At 44.2% G+C, this 18,542-nt stretch overlaps 1 protein-coding gene across 9 annotated transcripts in view; it reads right to left on the bottom strand.

The window, feature by feature from the left end:
- The window catches only part of DPP6 (dipeptidyl peptidase like 6), a 1,162,044-nt gene that overhangs the window by 148,407 nt on the left and 995,095 nt on the right, over positions 1 to 18,542 (bottom strand). For all 9 annotated transcript variants that reach the window (XR_003118544.1, XM_025379256.1, XM_025379255.1 and 6 more), the window contains one exon: positions 18,389 to 18,509. Coding sequence is in view for 8 of the 9 variants with exons in the window: in XM_025379256.1 (XP_025235041.1) it covers positions 18,389 to 18,509 (121 nt within the window). In the remaining variant the exon portion in view is untranslated. The remainder of the gene's footprint in view (positions 1 to 18,388; positions 18,510 to 18,542) is intronic.

Genomic DNA, 18,542 nt, shown 5'->3' with positions numbered 1-18,542 from the left:
AGTGAAAAGCAGCAGTCACAGTGAATACTCTTTTGCCAAAATCTAAACAGCACAGGGAAGTTGAAAATTGAGTGAACCATTGCTGTGATCTCTTTTCTCCTAATGCTTTTTGGGTAATTGTGGTCCAAAGCAAAGAGGCAGGAGTAACTCTGGCTGCCAGAATTGCTCTATGAACAAAATAATCCCAGGTAGAAATTTCTAGAAGCTTAAGAAGAGTTTGCTGGTACTTCTGGTGGGGATTTCTAAAACAGAACGGTACAATCAAGCTGGGGGTGGGAGGTGCAGACCTCACAATGGAAGGACTTTGCCAACAAGTCGCCAACTCATCAGGTGTCAAATAAACCAAGGAAGGCAGGCATCATATCAGTGCTGTCCTAACCTCAACATGGAGCTCCCCTCTTCTCATGTAGGCAGGGCTTTCACGTCTTGGTCAAAGGATCAGAGGAGGCCCTGGGGACTATGTGGGAAATCCTAAATCTTATAAGTAGATAGTCTTTTTGTGCTTTTTCAACGTTGTGTCTTTGGAACTCAGAGGCCCAATGACATGTCTCCCCACAAAGAGAAGACCCAGCTCAGCCATGTCCCCCTTCTGAAATCCTGGAATGTTGTCTGGCTTCTCTTGAAGCATCGTGTATACCCTGAGCTTATTCTTTCTACAATCTGCTTTCTTCCTCTTTCCTTGATAAATGCTGCAGGACTAACAATATTCATAACCAATCAACACCCTAGCTTTGATGCCAATGCTATACGCCCTGCTATATGCCCTTTTCTTCCTGTCCCCTCCAAAGTTCGTGTTGAAATTTGATACCCAGTGTTGGAGGCGGGGTCCAGTGCGAGGCATGTGGGTCATGGGGTGGACTTTTCATGAAAGGATGAATGGCCTCCCCCAAGGGTGAGTGAGTTCTCACTTGATTCACTCCTGTGAGGGCTGGCTGTTAAAAAGACCCTGGCACCTCCTAAACACCCTGTTGCTTTCCCTCTCACCATGTGATCTCCGCACAACCAGCTCCACTTCATCTTCTGCCGTGAGTAGAAGCAGCCTGAGGTCTCACCAGAAGCGGAGCAGGTGCTGGCGCATGTGTCTTGCACAGGCTATAGAACCCTGAGGCAAATAAACCTCTTCTGTTTATAAATTGCCCAGCTTCAGGTATTCCTTTATGGCAACACAAAACAGACTAAGACACAGCCTATGTCCTTCGAGCATTCTAGCCTCTAATGAGATGGGAAGGGCAGGCCAGGTGTTACTAAGCCTGGTACATTTTTTTTTTCTATCTAGTTAATAAATATTTACCGAATGCTAGAGACTCTGGCAATTCTATTGTAATCTTCCTAGTGACTGTGGATCTGCTTACATTCTTTGTTATAAAGGAGAATTCTGAGGCTCAGAGATGTTGACAACTTGCTCTAAGTCACTGGGACATGCGGAGCCTTGACTTGACTCCAGGTGTGATGTTGAGCCCACTCCACTATGGAAACCTCCAGGATGAGGAGACCAAGTCATTTTCCCAGGATCACAGGGCAGGAGAGGGCAGATCCTGGTGAGTCTCCTGATTCCTGCTCCTTCGCTCCTTCCACTACACTGCTGTACCTGGCAGACCGGAGACCAAGACTGCAGCTAATTTTCCATGTTAAACCTCATGCAGTCTGGCAGCCCAGGCTATAGCCCAGCATTTGAGAAATCCCTCTGCCTGAGTAATATCAGTATTGTAGATTGTCCTCTTTTAATGAGGCAAGATACATATCAACACAGAATGTAGGCAGCAAGGTTCCATTTCGGATCATCCTAAATAACACAGCCCCCCGGATTCTGACTGTGAGTGAGTGCCGGGCTGTGCTCCCTGGGCTCCCTGGACCCCTACTGCTGTAGATATTTGAGAAAAATCAAAGCACCCTGAGAAATCTGGGTCCCGGGAAATTGCAAAAGACATAAATAACATGCCTGATAGATCTGCGCTCCGAAATACGTGGCCTCATTCTAAATACAGAAATCTTATTTATTCCTGCTTGCATCTGTTGCCTGTTTCCTGCCACTAAATATTTTATCCAAGGTGCCGAGAGCAGAATTAAATGGGGGGTTAAAAAAAGAAATCAGCGAACATCAAGCCAGAAGGCAAACGGAGCTTTTACCTTGCGAGGCTCGCAGCCTCCTTCACTAATCAGAGCTGTGTTATTTGCATATCACACACTGCGAATCCCCTCATTATCATCAGAGATCTGCAAATTCCCACAAATCAACACCCCGGGGGGCCCAGGGACGAGGAGCAGCTCCCTGAACACGCCTCGGCTGGCCGCCAGGTGGCAGCGTCTCTTCCCGTTCCTCTAGTGGGGAAGAGATGAAGTTTGGGTTTTGACTTTCTATTCCATTGCCTTGATCACTCAGATTTTCATTCTAGCTTTACTGGCTGCTGACGTGTGCCTTCTCCAAGTGCTCTGAGAGATCAATTCCCCAGTCTTCCTTTTTTCTATACTGTGGCGGGGGGCGGGTGTGGTGAGAGACAATAAATGCTGCTTTCTGTGGCTGGAGAAATTTAAGTAGGAAATCTTGGAGAAGCTGCTTTTGAGGGGTGGGAGGCCCAGGTTTAGGCAGGTCCAGTTAACCCATTACATGGGATGCACCTGGAGGATCCAGGCTATGTGGACAACTGGCTGCAAATCCACCTCTCCAAATCCACCAAGGCAGTTCGGCCGCACACCATGGGACACAGGGCCCCTTGTCACTACCCCACATAAGGACGAGAGAGCAGACCCTTCAACAATATAGGTTTGAACTGTGCGGGTCGACTTATGTGCAGATTTTTTCAACCAAATACATAGGGAAAATACCGTATTTGGGGGATGTGAAACCCCTGTATATGGAGGACTGACTTTTCATATACCTGGGTCCTCAGGGCTGACTGGGACTGGAGTATGTTTGAAATTTGGTAATGCGGGGGTCCTGGAACCAATCCCCTGCATATACACCAAGGGGCACAGGACTTTGAAACTTCAGCAACAGCAAAAACAGCAGCAGCACTGATGGCTAATCACCTTTAGCCCTGGCAGACTTTTGTTAAAGCAGGCATTTGAGCAGCTTAACTAAAATTCAGCCTTCTTTCTTTCTCTCACCTCCCCACACAGTCCCCTCTGACTTTCTCTCTTTCCTAACGCCCCAAATGACTAAGCATTATGTGCTTTGGGAAATTGCAGTGCACAAAACTCCATTCCTTTCTCCTGTTCTTGCATCATCTGAATCAGAGGCAGCGCAGGATCATTAGGCTGGAAAGGCGATCTCTCTGGCAGCCTGAAAGGGCCCTTTTACACAGTTTTCAATTCGTCTTTCAGCTTTATTTTCCCTTAATGATGGTTTTTCCAGACTCAGTTAAATGCTACCATGAAACAAAAGGAAGTACTGTATCTAAAGTCCCAGCAGGTGGAAAGAGAAGCCACATCCAAAATGCACTGGAGATAAAACAGCTGAGCCTGAGAGAGGAGATCAATGGAACAAACCTCCCTGATGCCAGACTTCAGCTTCAACCTGTATTTCTGCAAATTTCCACCAAAATCCTATAACTGTTTCTTTCCCTTTCATTTCTGGCTTTAATCTTCTTTGAATGTGTATGACCATCAAAGGATGGTACGTTATGCTCCCTGAAGAGTCAAAGGACATCTTCTTTTGACTCAGAAGTAAAGGGGAATTTCTGGCTTGCTAAACATTTTGGAGGAGGAGGGACTGGCTGTTAAGGTCTGCCCTTTGCCCCTAAGTCCCAGAGGCTCTTGAGATCCCAAATACCCTTACGGAGCCTCCTAAATGCCAAGGCAGCCAGGAGAGGCCACCGTTCCCTGACTGGAGGGACTACCCGGTCCATGCCCGCCTTCTTTGTCCTGGTATAGAACATTCATCAGAGCTGCCAGCAGAGGCCAGAAACTCCCAGTGACATGATGAGACAAGGGGATAACCACAGATTTTCTAAGCATCAGCTTTTTCCCTGAGCTATTTTACGTCTCCTCCATATCAGGAAAGGCTCACATTAGGTCACTCCTTACAGAATCTCGACTCCAAAACGGCGTAAAGAAAAACAAAAATTGGAGAAGAGTTTGGGAGCTATGATCTGGTCATATCTCCAGAGAAGGAAATTTGGATTTTAAGAATGAACTCTTGAGTTAATGGATTAATGGTTGTTTGGTTTTCTAATTTGCATGTTTCTGCAGTTTTAAACCACAAGATACCATTCTGCCCAAGTGTCTAAATGTGTGGAAGATTTGTGCCATGTAATTAGGATGTGGTTCCATATCATCTTGCAGGATACACACTTTGTGAAGGCAGGTCCAGATTTTAAAGCATCTCTGTCTCCCTTGGAGGACCTGGTAGAGGGCTTTGGTGCAGAATAAATGCATGAATCCCACCTGAATGATGGAAGGAAGTTGCTGCTTCATGCAGGTGGTCTTGGCTTCTATCAGACTGACGACGTATCAGTTCCTCAAGGGAAGGGTCCCTGTGTTGGACCTCCTTCATCTTCTTCCCTCCCTGCCTCCCTTCCTTCCTGTTTTTCAGGTACCCTGTTGGGTGGGACACTGCAATCCATAGTGACTCCTCCAATGTTGGGCACCTAGAAGGGGCTCGAAATAGAATTCCCTAGAAAATGAGGACTGTGTGGGCCACTGTCAAGTGCTGGAATATCTTCTTGAAGAGATGAATTTTGCTACATGCAAATTTCTTCTATCTCTTCTATGTTTCTGGAGACACAGATGCGGGACACTGGGGTGTGGGAGCCACAGGGTGGTGGGGGAGGCTTCACCTCTCTCTGATGTGGAGGTGAGTTACCTTTGCATTCCCTTACACCTTCTCAAAGACACCCCATAGTAAAGAGAAAAGTTATGCCAATAATGCAAATTTTATAGAAAGAATAAAAGGGGGAGTAAAGGAGAGAGAAGGCTGATTCCTTTAGGGCAGATAGGTTTCACATGGGGATTAGAAGTTTTTCAGAATCACCTAATAACGATTCTCCCAGTACACGAGACGTCCTGTGTGTGGGGGTGACGAAGAGGGGGGAGGAAGGGGATAAAAAGGCTGAGATACCACGTACCTGGCCCCCACCACTGCAGCTGAGGAGCATTGCTCCCGTATGTTTACTAAGTAAAACCGAGAATTGTTAACTATTTCATTTGAAGTTATCTGGCATGGACACAGACTTCACACCATCAATGCTGTGTGTTTATGGCACTCATATTTAAACTTGAAAAGTGTTAGAGATGGAAAGGAGTTTAGCATTATCTGGTCTACCCTACTCATGCTTCCAGAACAAGAAAAAGAAACTGAGGCCCAAAAAGGTTAGAATACAGGTTTCGTGAGCAAAAGAGCTAAGGCTAGTTCCGGCTTCTGAGTCTCAAATGAAACTGTTTTAAGTACATATTGTCTTGTGGCCTATATTCCTTCGGGCATTTGCAGCTTGCATTTTAGTAGAACTGTATTAACAAAACTCTCAATAATAGGGCAAATGGTCTAATGTTCTTAGGTGACTGAAGAAGACAGAAAAAAAAAAAAAAAAGAAATTAGAGTTCCCAAGGGTGTCAAATATTTCAACCTCAAATACCTAAGTTTCATTAGGGCGCTCTAACAAAAAGTGTGTTTGTCCTAATCTCACAATGAATGCATCATTTAAAAGATAGAAAAATACAGCCACTGAACATCCTATTTGTCAAAATCTCTCAGGAGTAGGCCATTAATTGTGAGGACATTTCTCGAGACCAGTAAGAATTCTTCCTATACCTTTAGAGAACATCTTCCCTTCAGATTTATTTCTGATTTTTCACAAGACCAGGTAGATCACCTCTTCCTTGTTGAATTAAAATACTCATTAGCCTTCCTAAAATATTAACAAAGCCTCTACTGGATTTTCAAACGTAGATTCAGCTTTGGTTCTGAGAACCAGAGGTTTGCAGTTAACCTGTTTCAGTGCCACACAGCCACGCTGAAGCCGCCCTCACTGTCCTCTGGGACACTGGGGTTTCTCCCATGCAGTTCGAGGGCTGTGCGTAGGGAACCACATTCATCACATTACAGGCTCCAAGGAGACGCCAAGAAGGAAGGGAGCTTATTGCAAGGTGCATGTGACAAGTACAAACCTTCTCATTGAAGAAATGATGAGGACTACTGGTTCTGATGGCTCCCCTTGGCTGTTATCATTTATAATAAAACGTTACACACCCTAACTCTTTCTTGGAATATGCTTCCCAAGTTGCCATATCGATGGTATCATAGGGGACATGACATGGCATTTCTATTTGCAGCTCATTCAAGAACATCATTTGTGATCTGGGCAGACAATGCCTCTCCCATACTCCCACTCCCCCACAGCAGTGTCCCAACCAGATGGACCCCTGGTGTCCGCTCAGCTGCCCTGGATGGCCACCTGCTTTCTGAACCCAACTCTATGACCTTCCCGTTGATTCTGAGAGATTCCCCAGCATCCCTCTAGACAATTCCTCTTCTGCTTTGGGTGCCAAACTTGAGGCTCATTGTTGGCAAGAAAGCTGCCCAGATGTGGGGCCTTCAGTCCTGCCTCCCAGACATGTCTGGCCTCCCCCTCTTCTGGAAAATGGCTCAGTGCTACTTCCTGGAATCCTGGTGGGACCATATGAGGTGCTCTGGACAATGAGTCATGCGTAGAAGTGCCAGGGTCATTTCCAGGCCAACCATTTATTCCCCAGCTTGTCTCCCTCCGGAACACTCCCCTGTCCACTAGTGTGGCTGCGATGCCTAAGAGGATCGATCGCCCCAGCAGCCTGGGACCTTGAGTGACCATGAGGGAAAGAGCCCCACCTCCTCCCCATCCCTGATCTAGAGTGGGCTTGAGTGATCTCCGAAGAGAAATACACTTTGCTGTTTTAAATTACAGGCAGTGTTCCGTTTTCTTTTGCTTGTTTTTTGCTCCCCACAGCAGGACCTAGCCTGTCTCCACCAGCACATCTTCCTGCTATTTCATTGTGAAGTTATCTGGCACAGACAGATAACTTCCTTCCTTGTTCTGATCAGGCTCATGTTTGAAGTTTAGGGAAGGATGGTTTCCAGCTTTATCCATGTCCCTACAAAGGACATGAACTCATCCTTTTTTATGGCTGCATAGTATTCCACGGCATATATGTGCCACATCATTCTGAGCAAACTATCGCAAAGACAAAAAACCAAACACCGCATGTTCTCACTCATGGGTGGGAATTGAACAATGAGAACACTTGGACACAGGAAGGGGAACATGACACACAGGGGCCTGTCATGGGGTTGGGGGAAGGGGGAGGGATAGCATTAGGAGATATACCTAATGTAAATGACAAGTTAATGGGTGCAGCACACCAACATGGCACATGTATACATATGTAACAAACCTGCGTGTTGTGCACATGTACCCTAGAAATTAAAGTAAAATTTAAAAAAAATATAGAAGTTTAGGACAGGGAATGTTGACTGCAAGGCCTAAGTTGTGGTCTCTGCTCTTAGCACTGAACTTCACAGAAACTTCTCAACCAAATTTCTAGTATTTCCTCTTTCCAAAGCTCTCTTCATCAAGCAGGACCCCTAGCTGCTGTCTGAGGCTTCTGTTTAAATATTCCAAAAGCAGAATATCGTTCCTTCTTCAGTGTGTACTACTGTCTCACTCCAACTTCCGCCAGATAATTTTTCAGCCAAGAAACGTCGGAAGAATATTCCGGGATTGACTAGGATAACTCCCCCATCCCCACAGCTGAACAGTTTATTTATTTCCTAGTTTAAATTGCAACTCTTGGCTGGAGAACTCCCAGGGTACAGATGTAATCAGATATAACATTAATTAAATAGCAAACTGACTGGTCACCATGGCAATTAGGAGGGTGGTGCGAATCAGTACCAGAAACGAGGAGCCACGAAGAGGAAGATTTGGAGCAAGGAAGTCTCTGTCAAGTTTCTCTTGGGAGAAACCCAAGGTCCAGGACAGCAGTCATCCCTTTTATCTCCTCTTTGCTGGGAGGCCCTGGAGATGCTGTACCTGGAGGTGTATAGGTCTGACCTTCCAGTCAAAAAATACCCCCTCCTTTTCCATGGTAAATTCTCTGTACTGAGCACACAGACATCTGAGACTTTGCCATATCTGAGACCTCATCCAGCACAGCCAGCAGGACGGGAGAAGAAAGTTGACCTTCACCAGACACCTCACATGCACATGCTAATATACAATGAACGTGTTGGCAACTTCTTATGGTTCCACCGTAATATGCCTGTGCTACCACAGAAGTGCTTTCATTTCACTTTGCAATAATTCTTTGAGAAAGGTGCCTGAAGTTTTATCTTCCAGATGAGGAAACTGAGGGTCAGACAAGGTTTGTGATTTGGTCACCAGGCAGCTGAATGGCTCACAGAGGGCTTAAATCGAGGTCTGTTGGGCTCTTAAATCGGTGCCATGAGACATGCCTTTCACAGCACAGATGGTTCAAGCCTGGGGCATTGAGCAGACACATCTAAAGGATGCTCCACTCAGAACTTGAGTATGAACCCAAGCCTAATTTCATAGGCAAGAAATTAATGCAACTCATACTCAGCAGGAAAGTGGTTAGCAGCTTCAGGCAGGCTCCCTACTGGCTGTTTGTCCACAGAAAGGCCACTTAATAGTTTCGACAGCTGTGCAATAGGATAAGGGAAGAGTTGGCCCTCTGTGTCTAAAAATTCCACATCTCTAGACCCTCTCATCAAATGCAGATCAAAAATATTAAATAAAAAAATAACAGTATGACCATAAAAATATTACAGATAAAAAATACAGCATATCAACTATTTCAATAGCCTTTGCATGGTGTTAGGTATTTATAAGTGATCTAGAGATGATTTAAAGTATCCCGGAAGATGAGCACAGGTGATAGGCAAATGCTAAGCCATTTCACATAAGGAACTTGAGCATCCTCAGACTCTGGTATCTGATGGAGAGGGGTGGGTGCAGTGGGGTTCCTGGAACCAGTCTCCCAAGGATACCAAGGGACAACTGTAGAGCTTTCTTCATAGGGCTCTCGAGAGATTACATAAGTTTATTTGTGTAAGGCCTGGCATGGAAGAAAGACTCACTGAAAGTTAGATACTGCTATTCCTATTCTATTCATTCAGTATGGAAACTACGACTTAGCATGAATTCAGATGGTCTAGAATCTGATGAGCTATGATCCTGTGTCCCCGGGCTCCTGGTAAGAAGACCAGGTCCTTCCCAACGTCACTCCAGCTTTTTCCTTTATCCTTGGGGATAAAAAGTGAAACTCATAATTAAAACGAGGTTAACAATTACTGTTGCTTTTTGTTAATCAGGTGTTTTTCTGCTGAGGGAAGTTTGTGGAAATGGAAATTCTGATAAGAGTGATCAGGGAGAAACCATATGATTTCCTTGTGGAGGTTTCTAGAATATATGAGTTTCTCTCTGTGAATTAACTCATTCAATAGTATTTTCTGAACCTTTATTAAGTACTCAGAGATTCACTGGTGTTATGGGAAATATACAGTATATAATACAGTTCTTGACTTCAAGTAACTAGATTTATTTGGAGAGGCAAAATTTGAAATAATTGGTTGTCATTACAAACCATCTTGATTCAGATGACAAGAGCTGGAAGAATACAGACATGAAGTCAGTAGTGAATGTGATGACTGGACACACTGGGATTGGCATGCTATGGCTTTTGGGTCAAATGTGGCATGCTGCCTCTTTTGTATGTCCTGAGAGCTAAGAATTGGTTTTGTGTTTTTTAATAGTTGGTAAAAAAAGAAGAATATTTAATGACATGTGAGAATTACATGAAATTCAAATTTCATTGTCTGCAAATAAAGTTTATTGGAACACAGCCTTGCCATTTGTTGCTTATGGTCTACGGCTGCTGTTTTGCTATGAAAACAGGCTTGAAGTTTATTGGAATAAAGTTTATTGGAACACAGCCATGCCATTTGTTGCTTATGGTCTATGGCTGCTGTTTTGCTATGACAACAGGCTTGAGCAGTGGCAATGAAGACCGTATGTCCTGCAAAACCTAGACTCTATTACCTGGCCATTTACAGAAACAGTTTACAGACTGCTGGACTCAATGACTGCTAACATCCATTTCAGCTCCAACACTCCCTCCGTGATTAGAGAATCAATAGCCATGTGATATCCTTTCAAGAAAACTCAGATGAATGTAGGTAAGTGAGGGCATACACTTTGTGTTACTACAGCAGAAAGCTGGTGGTCTGCCCATGATTGCAGACAGAGAGATGGTACATTAGGATGTGCTGGTGTTTCCTGGTGACCCACCTGGATTTAGAGTTTGGTGCTGAGGCAGCCATAATGCTATGATTGCTATGTTGAGAGCAGGGGATGGCAGGGGAGGGTCTGGTGGGAGTCAGGGTCAAGTGAGGCACAGGTGCAGTTGGACCCAGGGGGCTAAGAGGACCTTGGCAGCCAGCTTGACTTACCTGTGGCAATCACAGTCTATGTTTTATGATCCTAACATTCTTATTTCCTGCCTTAGAACACTGTTTTCATATCGATCCTTGCAGAAATCTAGAAACCCAGAAATGTCTCACAGGTTCTGAGAAGCACAGAAGGAATGGACCTCTTGGGCCACCTCAGCCATTTCCTGGTCAGAGCTGACTGAGCTTCTACCAAACAGCTTTTTGGCTTTTCCTCCTTATCTCTCTACAAGTTAAATTCACATGTTCTTCAAGTCAAGATCATTAATACTTTATGGAGCTGGAGACTAGCGCTAAACAAGGAAAATACTCATTTCAGTTACATTAAATACCCAAAGCATTCAGCCTCCTGCTCAGATGATTGCTGTTTGATTTAGCCAACGCTCCATTGCACAGTACCTCATAGGTCTGATAGCTTCGCCAGACACTGATTACATTTTAGATATTTTCATCATCACTTTTACTTTCATATCCTCCCTTAGAAATCATAGATGAAGTGGAATATAATTTTTTTAAATACTCAATTTCTTTAAGAGATCACAAGGCATAATTTTTACCAAGTCACAAGAACTTTGGGGCTCATAAGGAAAACACCTGTCTGTCAGGCATCAGTGGCAACTAAGGGTGTGATTTCAGCTTGGAGAATCTAAATGTGGACAGAAGGTTCTTGAAGAGGTGTTCAACATGGTATCAATAGCATTTCTAGGATGATTGGGAACTCAGTGCATTTTCTACGTGAACATACTATAGACAATATTTTATGAGTGAATAGAGCTTCAGAGTTTTCAACACTGATAGGTTCATCAATTCCACGTTAATGCTTCCGATTCCTGGCAATGCAGATGAAATAGTGGAGCGGGTGCCTCTTATTTTACCGAGTTTGGGAAATTACAGGGTAAAGCAACAGTAGTTGTACCACCAATATGTAGAGGTTACCAGTGCCAGGCACTGTTCTAAGAGCTCTATGTGTATTAGCTTATTTTAATTTCCTCTATGACCTTATGGAGCATATACTGCTGTTATCTTTGTTTTGCAGATAAGGCAGCAGAGACACAAAGAGGTCAAATATTCATCCAAGTTCGTACAGCTTTTACGTGGTGAAGCTTTTGTCTAAACACAGACACCATCACTACAAAGACTCTGCCCTGCTTTTCCACAAAGGAGCTTTGTCAAGCTAATCACAAGTTTCTGCCAATTTACTGACAATGATGTCCTTGTCTAACCAACCATTTCCCATCATGCAAATAAGAGATGTAATCAATAAGAGGTCCAAATAACTCCAAATCTATGGTTTACATAGTAATGTACATATTTGAACATCATTCCAATTCCCATTGTCCTGCCTGCTCCATAACTTCTTTAAAAAATATCAGTATGGTCACTATGATGTATGACGGGTGTAAAAATCCACTTTGATCTACCACCTGGGAGCAGTTTGCTAGCAGCTGAAGTGCCCTAGCCAAGTGCTTCAGAGGCAGTTAATATTTGAAGAACCCAATCAGGAATCTATACTCCAGGGGGGCCTCCGTAAGCACCTCAACTATCAGTCTCCAAATGTATGTCAGGGAGTTTTAAAAACAGCATAAGAGGTTGGGCTCAGTGGCAGGCTCCTGCTTTCCCAGCTGCTCAGGAGGCTAAGCCGGGAGCCCAGAAGTTCGAGGCCAGCCTGGGCAACATAGGGAGACCCTGTCTCTAAAGAAAAGTAGCATAAGTGACATTAGAAATGCTTTCTTAGATACAAAGATGGTGTGCTGATTTCCTTCATCTGCATCTGACAGTCCAAGGCTGCTGCTATTCATTGAAGACTGTACCAGTTACTGATGGTCACGACTGGCTCTGGTCCATTCACAACACGCAGGAAACAGGTACTCAGCACACTGGGTATCAACGTGACACAAGGCACACAAAGTGTACAAAATATCTAACATGTCATGAATGCAAATTAAAGCCAATGTGTGAGTTTCTCGTGAAGTGTTACTTACGTTTGTTTTGCTTTCATGGGAATTAGAGTTTATGGGAATCTGGATGAGCAAAGAGCTCCCTTTTCTTTTGGTGAATTTGTGTCCTGTGGAAAACAGACCCTGAAAACCATTCCAGGATCCCCAGGAGTGCTTTCGTTTTCATAATGTCTTTTCTTCCGTGAAAGTGTGAAAATCCACTTTGATCTACCACACTGTACTACTACTACTACACGCTCTCCACCTCCTTGAATACTCAAGACAATAAAGCATGGAATTGTACCACCCCCAAAATTCATTAACTGAAATCTATCTGCTTGGGGCCCACCTGACCTTTTGCTGATACCTTCTGGAGCACTTCATTGGAACAGAAAAATATTAGGTCATGAGTGCTGACTCTTTAAAGATGCTTTGAGAAACTATGAAGCAGTGCAAGGCAGGCCTTGCCTCACGCTGCCCTTGTACTCCCTGGACATGAGCAGGACACACAGATGGAGGGTAATGGTCACACCACCAGGGTTTGGCGCTCATCCGGCAGGACTGAGGGGCCTAGCTTAGGAAAGGCTCTGACCCTTTTCCAGCGGGCCTGATTACATCACAAATGAGAGCATTTTGAGTTCCAGCTCAGGAGGTGCTAAACCTCTCTCCAGCAGCAGAAGTTCTGGAAAGAGGTCCTTTCTGGCCAGACTAGTCAAATCCCTACTTCCTCCACGCTGGCCACCCAGTGAGGGCGGCAGATAGTGTGGGAGAGTGGAGATAGTCTCTCTGTGGGGCTCCCAGGTAGGTGGAACCAGGATGGGAGCACCTTGGGGACTGTGGCAAGGGCTGTGACTGGGAGAAGGGGGCCTCAGGAGTCACAGCAGGGCTGCAGAAAATGGGGAGAGTGCCATGGAGTCCAGGGGAGGATGGTGGACTGGGCAGGGTGGAGCAGAAGTGAGTATTGTTGGCAGGAGACTTCCCATCAGTTACTCCTCATCAGGGGCTGCCTGACTGCATGGGTCCTAGAACCACACAAGGGGAACTAGCACCGGGGGCAGCTTCGAGAGTCTCATCTAACATGATTCCTGCTGACGTGCATGGGGAAATGCTTCCATGCCAAACTGGGTCTCCTGATCTGATCACATTTTTCAAGTACCTTTATGTTCTGGACTAGTTAAGGAAAATCCAGCCCTGGAATTTCAGCTATGCCAAATCAGATATGAAATAAATACCCTTTGGGCCCTTTTCTCACTTTCTCTGCCATCTCAGGCTGATGACTCCAGGCTGAGCTCTATAAATATCTTCTTGAGTTCATCATCCCTCACTCTACCTTCACTGCCCTTTGAGGGGATAAGATCTTTTATATACATAAGGAAAGACGTTGTCCTGCAATGACCCTAACATGTTCCAGCTTTCCACAGGGCTGTGAGTCATTCCATGATAATGTCATATAACTGAATAATTATATGTATTTTGGATATGCATATGCATATGACTGCTTTGGTAATAGAAGTATGGATGATTCATTGTTTAGCTGAAACATTTAATAACTTAAAGTCATTATTAGCAAATTATTGGCCAAAAATTCTGTGCTGTCCCACTATACCTCGTGTATATGATGATAACGAAGATGATGGAGACCATCCTGGCTAACACTGTGAAACCCCACCTCTACTAAAAATACACACAAAAGAATTAGCCAGGCATGGTGGTGAGTGCCTGTAGTCCCAGCTACTTGAGAGGCTGAGGCAGGAGAATGGCGTGACCCTGGGAGGCAGAGCTTGCAGTGAGCTTAGATAGCGCCACTGCACTCCAGCCTGGCTGATGAGTAATTTTTTTTTTCTCAAAAAAAAAAAAAAAAAAAAAAGAGTAGTTTATAAACAAAGAGTGGCAACTGGAAACACAATCAACCCTGTAATGGCAGTAACAAAGAACTTTCATCAAAACTTGGAGAATTCCAACTCTTTGCCCATATGCCTACATACTAGGAACTTTGCAAAATTACTGAGCCTTGCATCAAAGTGCAAATTCTTAACAGAACACTCATTCACAGGCCTCAAAATCTTCAGTAACATCTTGCATTTAGTTTATGAATAAACAAACTTTAATAAACTTTAAAAAGTTGTAGGACTCTATTAAGCTATCTTTAGTTTTATATTAAAATCAAAATTCTATGTAATTTTATGACATTTTCCCAGAAGCATAAAATGAAGATATGCATTTTGCTTATCAAAATCAGTTTGTGGCCACCATGAGCCAAAGGTCTCTCTTTAGAGAATCAGCAAGACAGACACACTGAGTTCACAGCCAGTGCTAAGTTCACAGCCAGTGATGAGTTCACAGCCAGTGCTGAGTTCGCAGCCAGTGCTGAGCTCACATTCTGGCACATGGGCAACTGCTTCAGTAAACTGGAGCTTTTCCCACTTTGTGTGTTTAAAGCTTAGGTCAAGGGATGGAGACTCCCAGAAGCCTCTATGGCTGTCCACCTCTTCTCTTCCTCAGTCTCCAATATTTTGCAACATCTAGTATGTTTAAGATCCTTTTTGGGAAACAAAACAAATCAATAAGGCATTTTTCTGCCAACAAGTTATGGACTGCAGTGGCTGTTTCCCACATACACAGTTTATCTTCTTAGAACTAACATCTCCAAGCGAATGAGCCCCTCTGCAAATGCTTTAGGGTATTTTCACTCTAATCTCCCCCCGATTGCTGAACTTTTTTAAAGGAAGAGTTTGGAATTGAAACAGTTAAGTCACAGAGTAGGCAAAAGCAATCATCAAAGTTTACTTTCCCATTATTAAAAAAGGAAGCAAGATTCCCCAGGGCTCCTGTGCTCTCAGCCTCAGAAATCTAAGCATCAGCATATAAACCTTCCAGGGAACAACACTAAGTAGATTAAGCTGCCACATCAACTGTGATTGATTTAAAATATTTAGGGCTGTGTTATCACATCAACACAATTTCATGTAAATGCCTTAAAGAAAAAAGTCCTTTCAATGGATTTGCTAAAGCAAAAGCTTAACGTGAATGGCAAAGCAATGAACTTTTTATTTTATTAAGAAGATACTAAAAAAGATATTTTAAATCTCCTGGTTATGGATTTTTGAGGGAGATTAGTCCCAGACAATGCCTAGACTCTTGCAGCCAAAATTCTAGGGGCCCTTTCTCTTAGGGGCGGGGGACACACCTTGGGGTCATTATTATTTGCAATGATCTCTCTTGAATTTTCAGGTCAGATAATTTCTGTTCTGTGGCAGAATGACCACCTGGGTAACATTGCCTTGATACCTATGCCTTTTTTTTTTTTCTTTTTTAAACACCTCTTTTTCCTTTGTGATAAAAATAGTACTAACAAATAATTACAATAATAGTAATAACTACATAATTATTATTTTTATTGTTATAAGAAACAATAGCAGCAACTGTCCCTTGCTGACCATGTCATATGCTGCACGCATTCCACTCAGTCTCACACAGTCCCCAGAAAGTGTAGTGTTTGGGACATTCTTCCCATGTACAGATGAGCATGTTGAGGTCCATGGAGTGGAAGACCCTTGTCATGTCCCGTGACTGGGCCAGGTCTCCACCCTGGGTCCCTGCAGCTCCACAGCCTTACTTTGAACCACTCATGTTCTGATCTCCAGCCCCTGGGTTCTCTTGCCTATCCAGATCTCGAGCCGATCTTATACCCAAGCAAAAGAGCTGTTAGTGGGATCTCAGATGTCAGGGAGCAAACAGGACCTGGTTTTCTAGTTGCTCCTAGGTATAAGGCCTTTTCCTCCACACAAGGGCAGCATTCAAGGGGCTTTAGAGTCCTCATTGTCAATAGTCTACTGAGTCCACGGGGGCAGGCAAGCCCCAGAGCCTCAGGGATTGCACCCCAGGCAGAGGTGCAGCCCCTCCAGAGTTTCCCTTTGTGCTGCTGCCTGTGCCTCTTCGGTGGTGCTGGGGACATCTTGGGACAAACCATTTCTAGGGCTGTTTCTGCACAGAAAAGGCATAACTACAGCAGACTGTGTCCCCTCTTTCATTCCAGTGGCTTTTTCAGGTGTGGCCAAGGACTCATGTGACAATAAAATCTCAGGGTTGATTCTCCTGGGGCTCAGAAGGAAACTGGACTCTCAGCATGCTCTGAGCACGGGCAGCCACATCGTAATAAACATGGGGCTTCGAAGGTGACCACACAGGGGAGGCCAGCCTCATGTGGATGCTTGGGTTCCAGTATGTCTGTTAAAGATGAGCTGCTTAGCCCCCAGGACGGTGGCAGTCTCCGGAAGACAGACTTAGGGAGAAAGCCCTTGGAAAGGGATTTGAAGGAATATTCTAGACTGATGGAAATGGTCTATGTCTTGACTGGGGCTATATAGCATATACATTTGCCAAACTCATCAAACTGTCCTTAGGATGTGCGTTTTATTGTATACAAATTATACTTCCATTTACAAAAATTAAAAATCAAGTCATAGAACTTTATGGCTTCAGTGAAATTATGCTAGGAGGTAACACTAAGCTTGCATATCCATCTGCTTTATAATTTATGATGCATAAAGCCACTAAAATGCAGAATACCAGCCTGAGACATGCACAGTACTGGGAGAAAGTGATACTGGCTTGAGAAAGCACCCAGAATTTCCCTGACCCTCCCTTGACCCAGCCTAGCAGGGTGAGTTATTGCTGTGACCACACGGTCTCAGGCCAGGAGGCTGAGAAGAACTTGGGTTGTTCATCAGCCCCATGCTGGAAAGCATATGCTTACTCTAGCCACATGTGGAATTCTAAAAAGGTAATTATCCTGAACTTGAACAATGACTTTCCCCAATAAATATTCCTTACCCTTGTGTAAACTTGGGCCAATTATTTAACCTCACTATGCCTCATCTGTGAAATAGAACCTTGCTATGAACTGAGTGACTGTGTCCCCCCAAATTCATATGTTGAAACCCAAATCCCCAAGGTGATGGGGTTAGGAGGTGGCACTTTTGTAAGGTGATGAGGTCATGAGGGTGTTGCCCCTATGAATGGGATTCATGCCCTTATAAAGAGATAAAGAAATAAAAGATTCATGCCCTTATAAAGAGATAAAACAACCAGAGCTCTCTTTACTCTGCCAGGTGAGGACATAAGAAGACAGCCATGTGCAAGTGAGGAAGAGAGCCCTCACCAGACATTGGGTCTGCCAGCACCCTGATCTTGGACTTCCCAGGCTCCAGAGCTGTGAGAAATACATATTCATTGTTTAAGCTACCTCGTCTGTGGAATCTTGTTACATCTTGTTACAGCAGCCTGAACAAACTAAGACAGAGGGTGGAACGAAGTAACAGAAAACAAAGTGCTTCCAGCAGTGCCTGGCAGCTAATAGCAATCAATACCTGGTTGTTATTGTTATGATGAAGGGTCATGAGCATGGAGACAGGTTATCAAAGTGTAAGAAGAGAGTTTCCCTCTCTGATTTCTAGTTATTTGATCATGTATACGGCATGACTCTTCTGGCGCAAAAGGCAAACCAGGGGTAGAAAATGTCCAGCAAGGTGGAGGTGCTCTCAGCAGCAAGTCACTCTGATGATTTATTTGGAAAGATGTAACTCATTCCTTCTTTTCCAACTGTCCCCTTCCCAAGGCAAATAAGGCACTTATGTCTTGGAGTGGGGTAGACACACATGCATTTGCAGTCCCTGAGCGTTCCTGGAAGTCACCTCCTGATATAATAAATCTCCCATTAATGGGCCTCCTGCCCTTCAGGGATGAATTGCAGGGCCCTGCAAAGTCCAAAGCCAGCACACCTGCCCCAGGTGAGTGCACAATACTGCAGGCCCCTGACAACAGCCTGATGCTATTCCCCGATGCTGATCAGAGTGATCCTAAAAGCTCCAACAAAATCTTTTAAATTTTGCAGAACCACAAGAAACTGGAGTTTAATTTACAGTTAAAGTCAAAGAAAAAAGAAAAAGAACCCAACTCCAGTGTAGCAGCAGCAGCAACCACAAATCTTGCTTTTTTCTCTCCTTGCACATCTTACCTTCATACAACCAGTCACTGAGGCCATTGTAAATCACACCTTCCTTCCCAGTGGAGACCACGCGGATGGCCTGTTTCCCGACATGTGCACAGTAGTAGATATTGTTTTCAAAAATAAATATCTAATTTGGAAAGAGAAAAAAAAAGCATACTAT

The sequence above is a fragment of the Theropithecus gelada genome, chromosome 3 (genome assembly GCF_003255815.1).
Source record: "Theropithecus gelada isolate Dixy chromosome 3, Tgel_1.0, whole genome shotgun sequence".
In the NCBI taxonomy this organism is placed as follows: domain Eukaryota; kingdom Metazoa; phylum Chordata; class Mammalia; order Primates; family Cercopithecidae; genus Theropithecus; species Theropithecus gelada.
The sequence above is the reverse complement of the archived record's forward strand: the minus strand, read 5'-3'. Positions and strand labels throughout refer to the sequence as shown.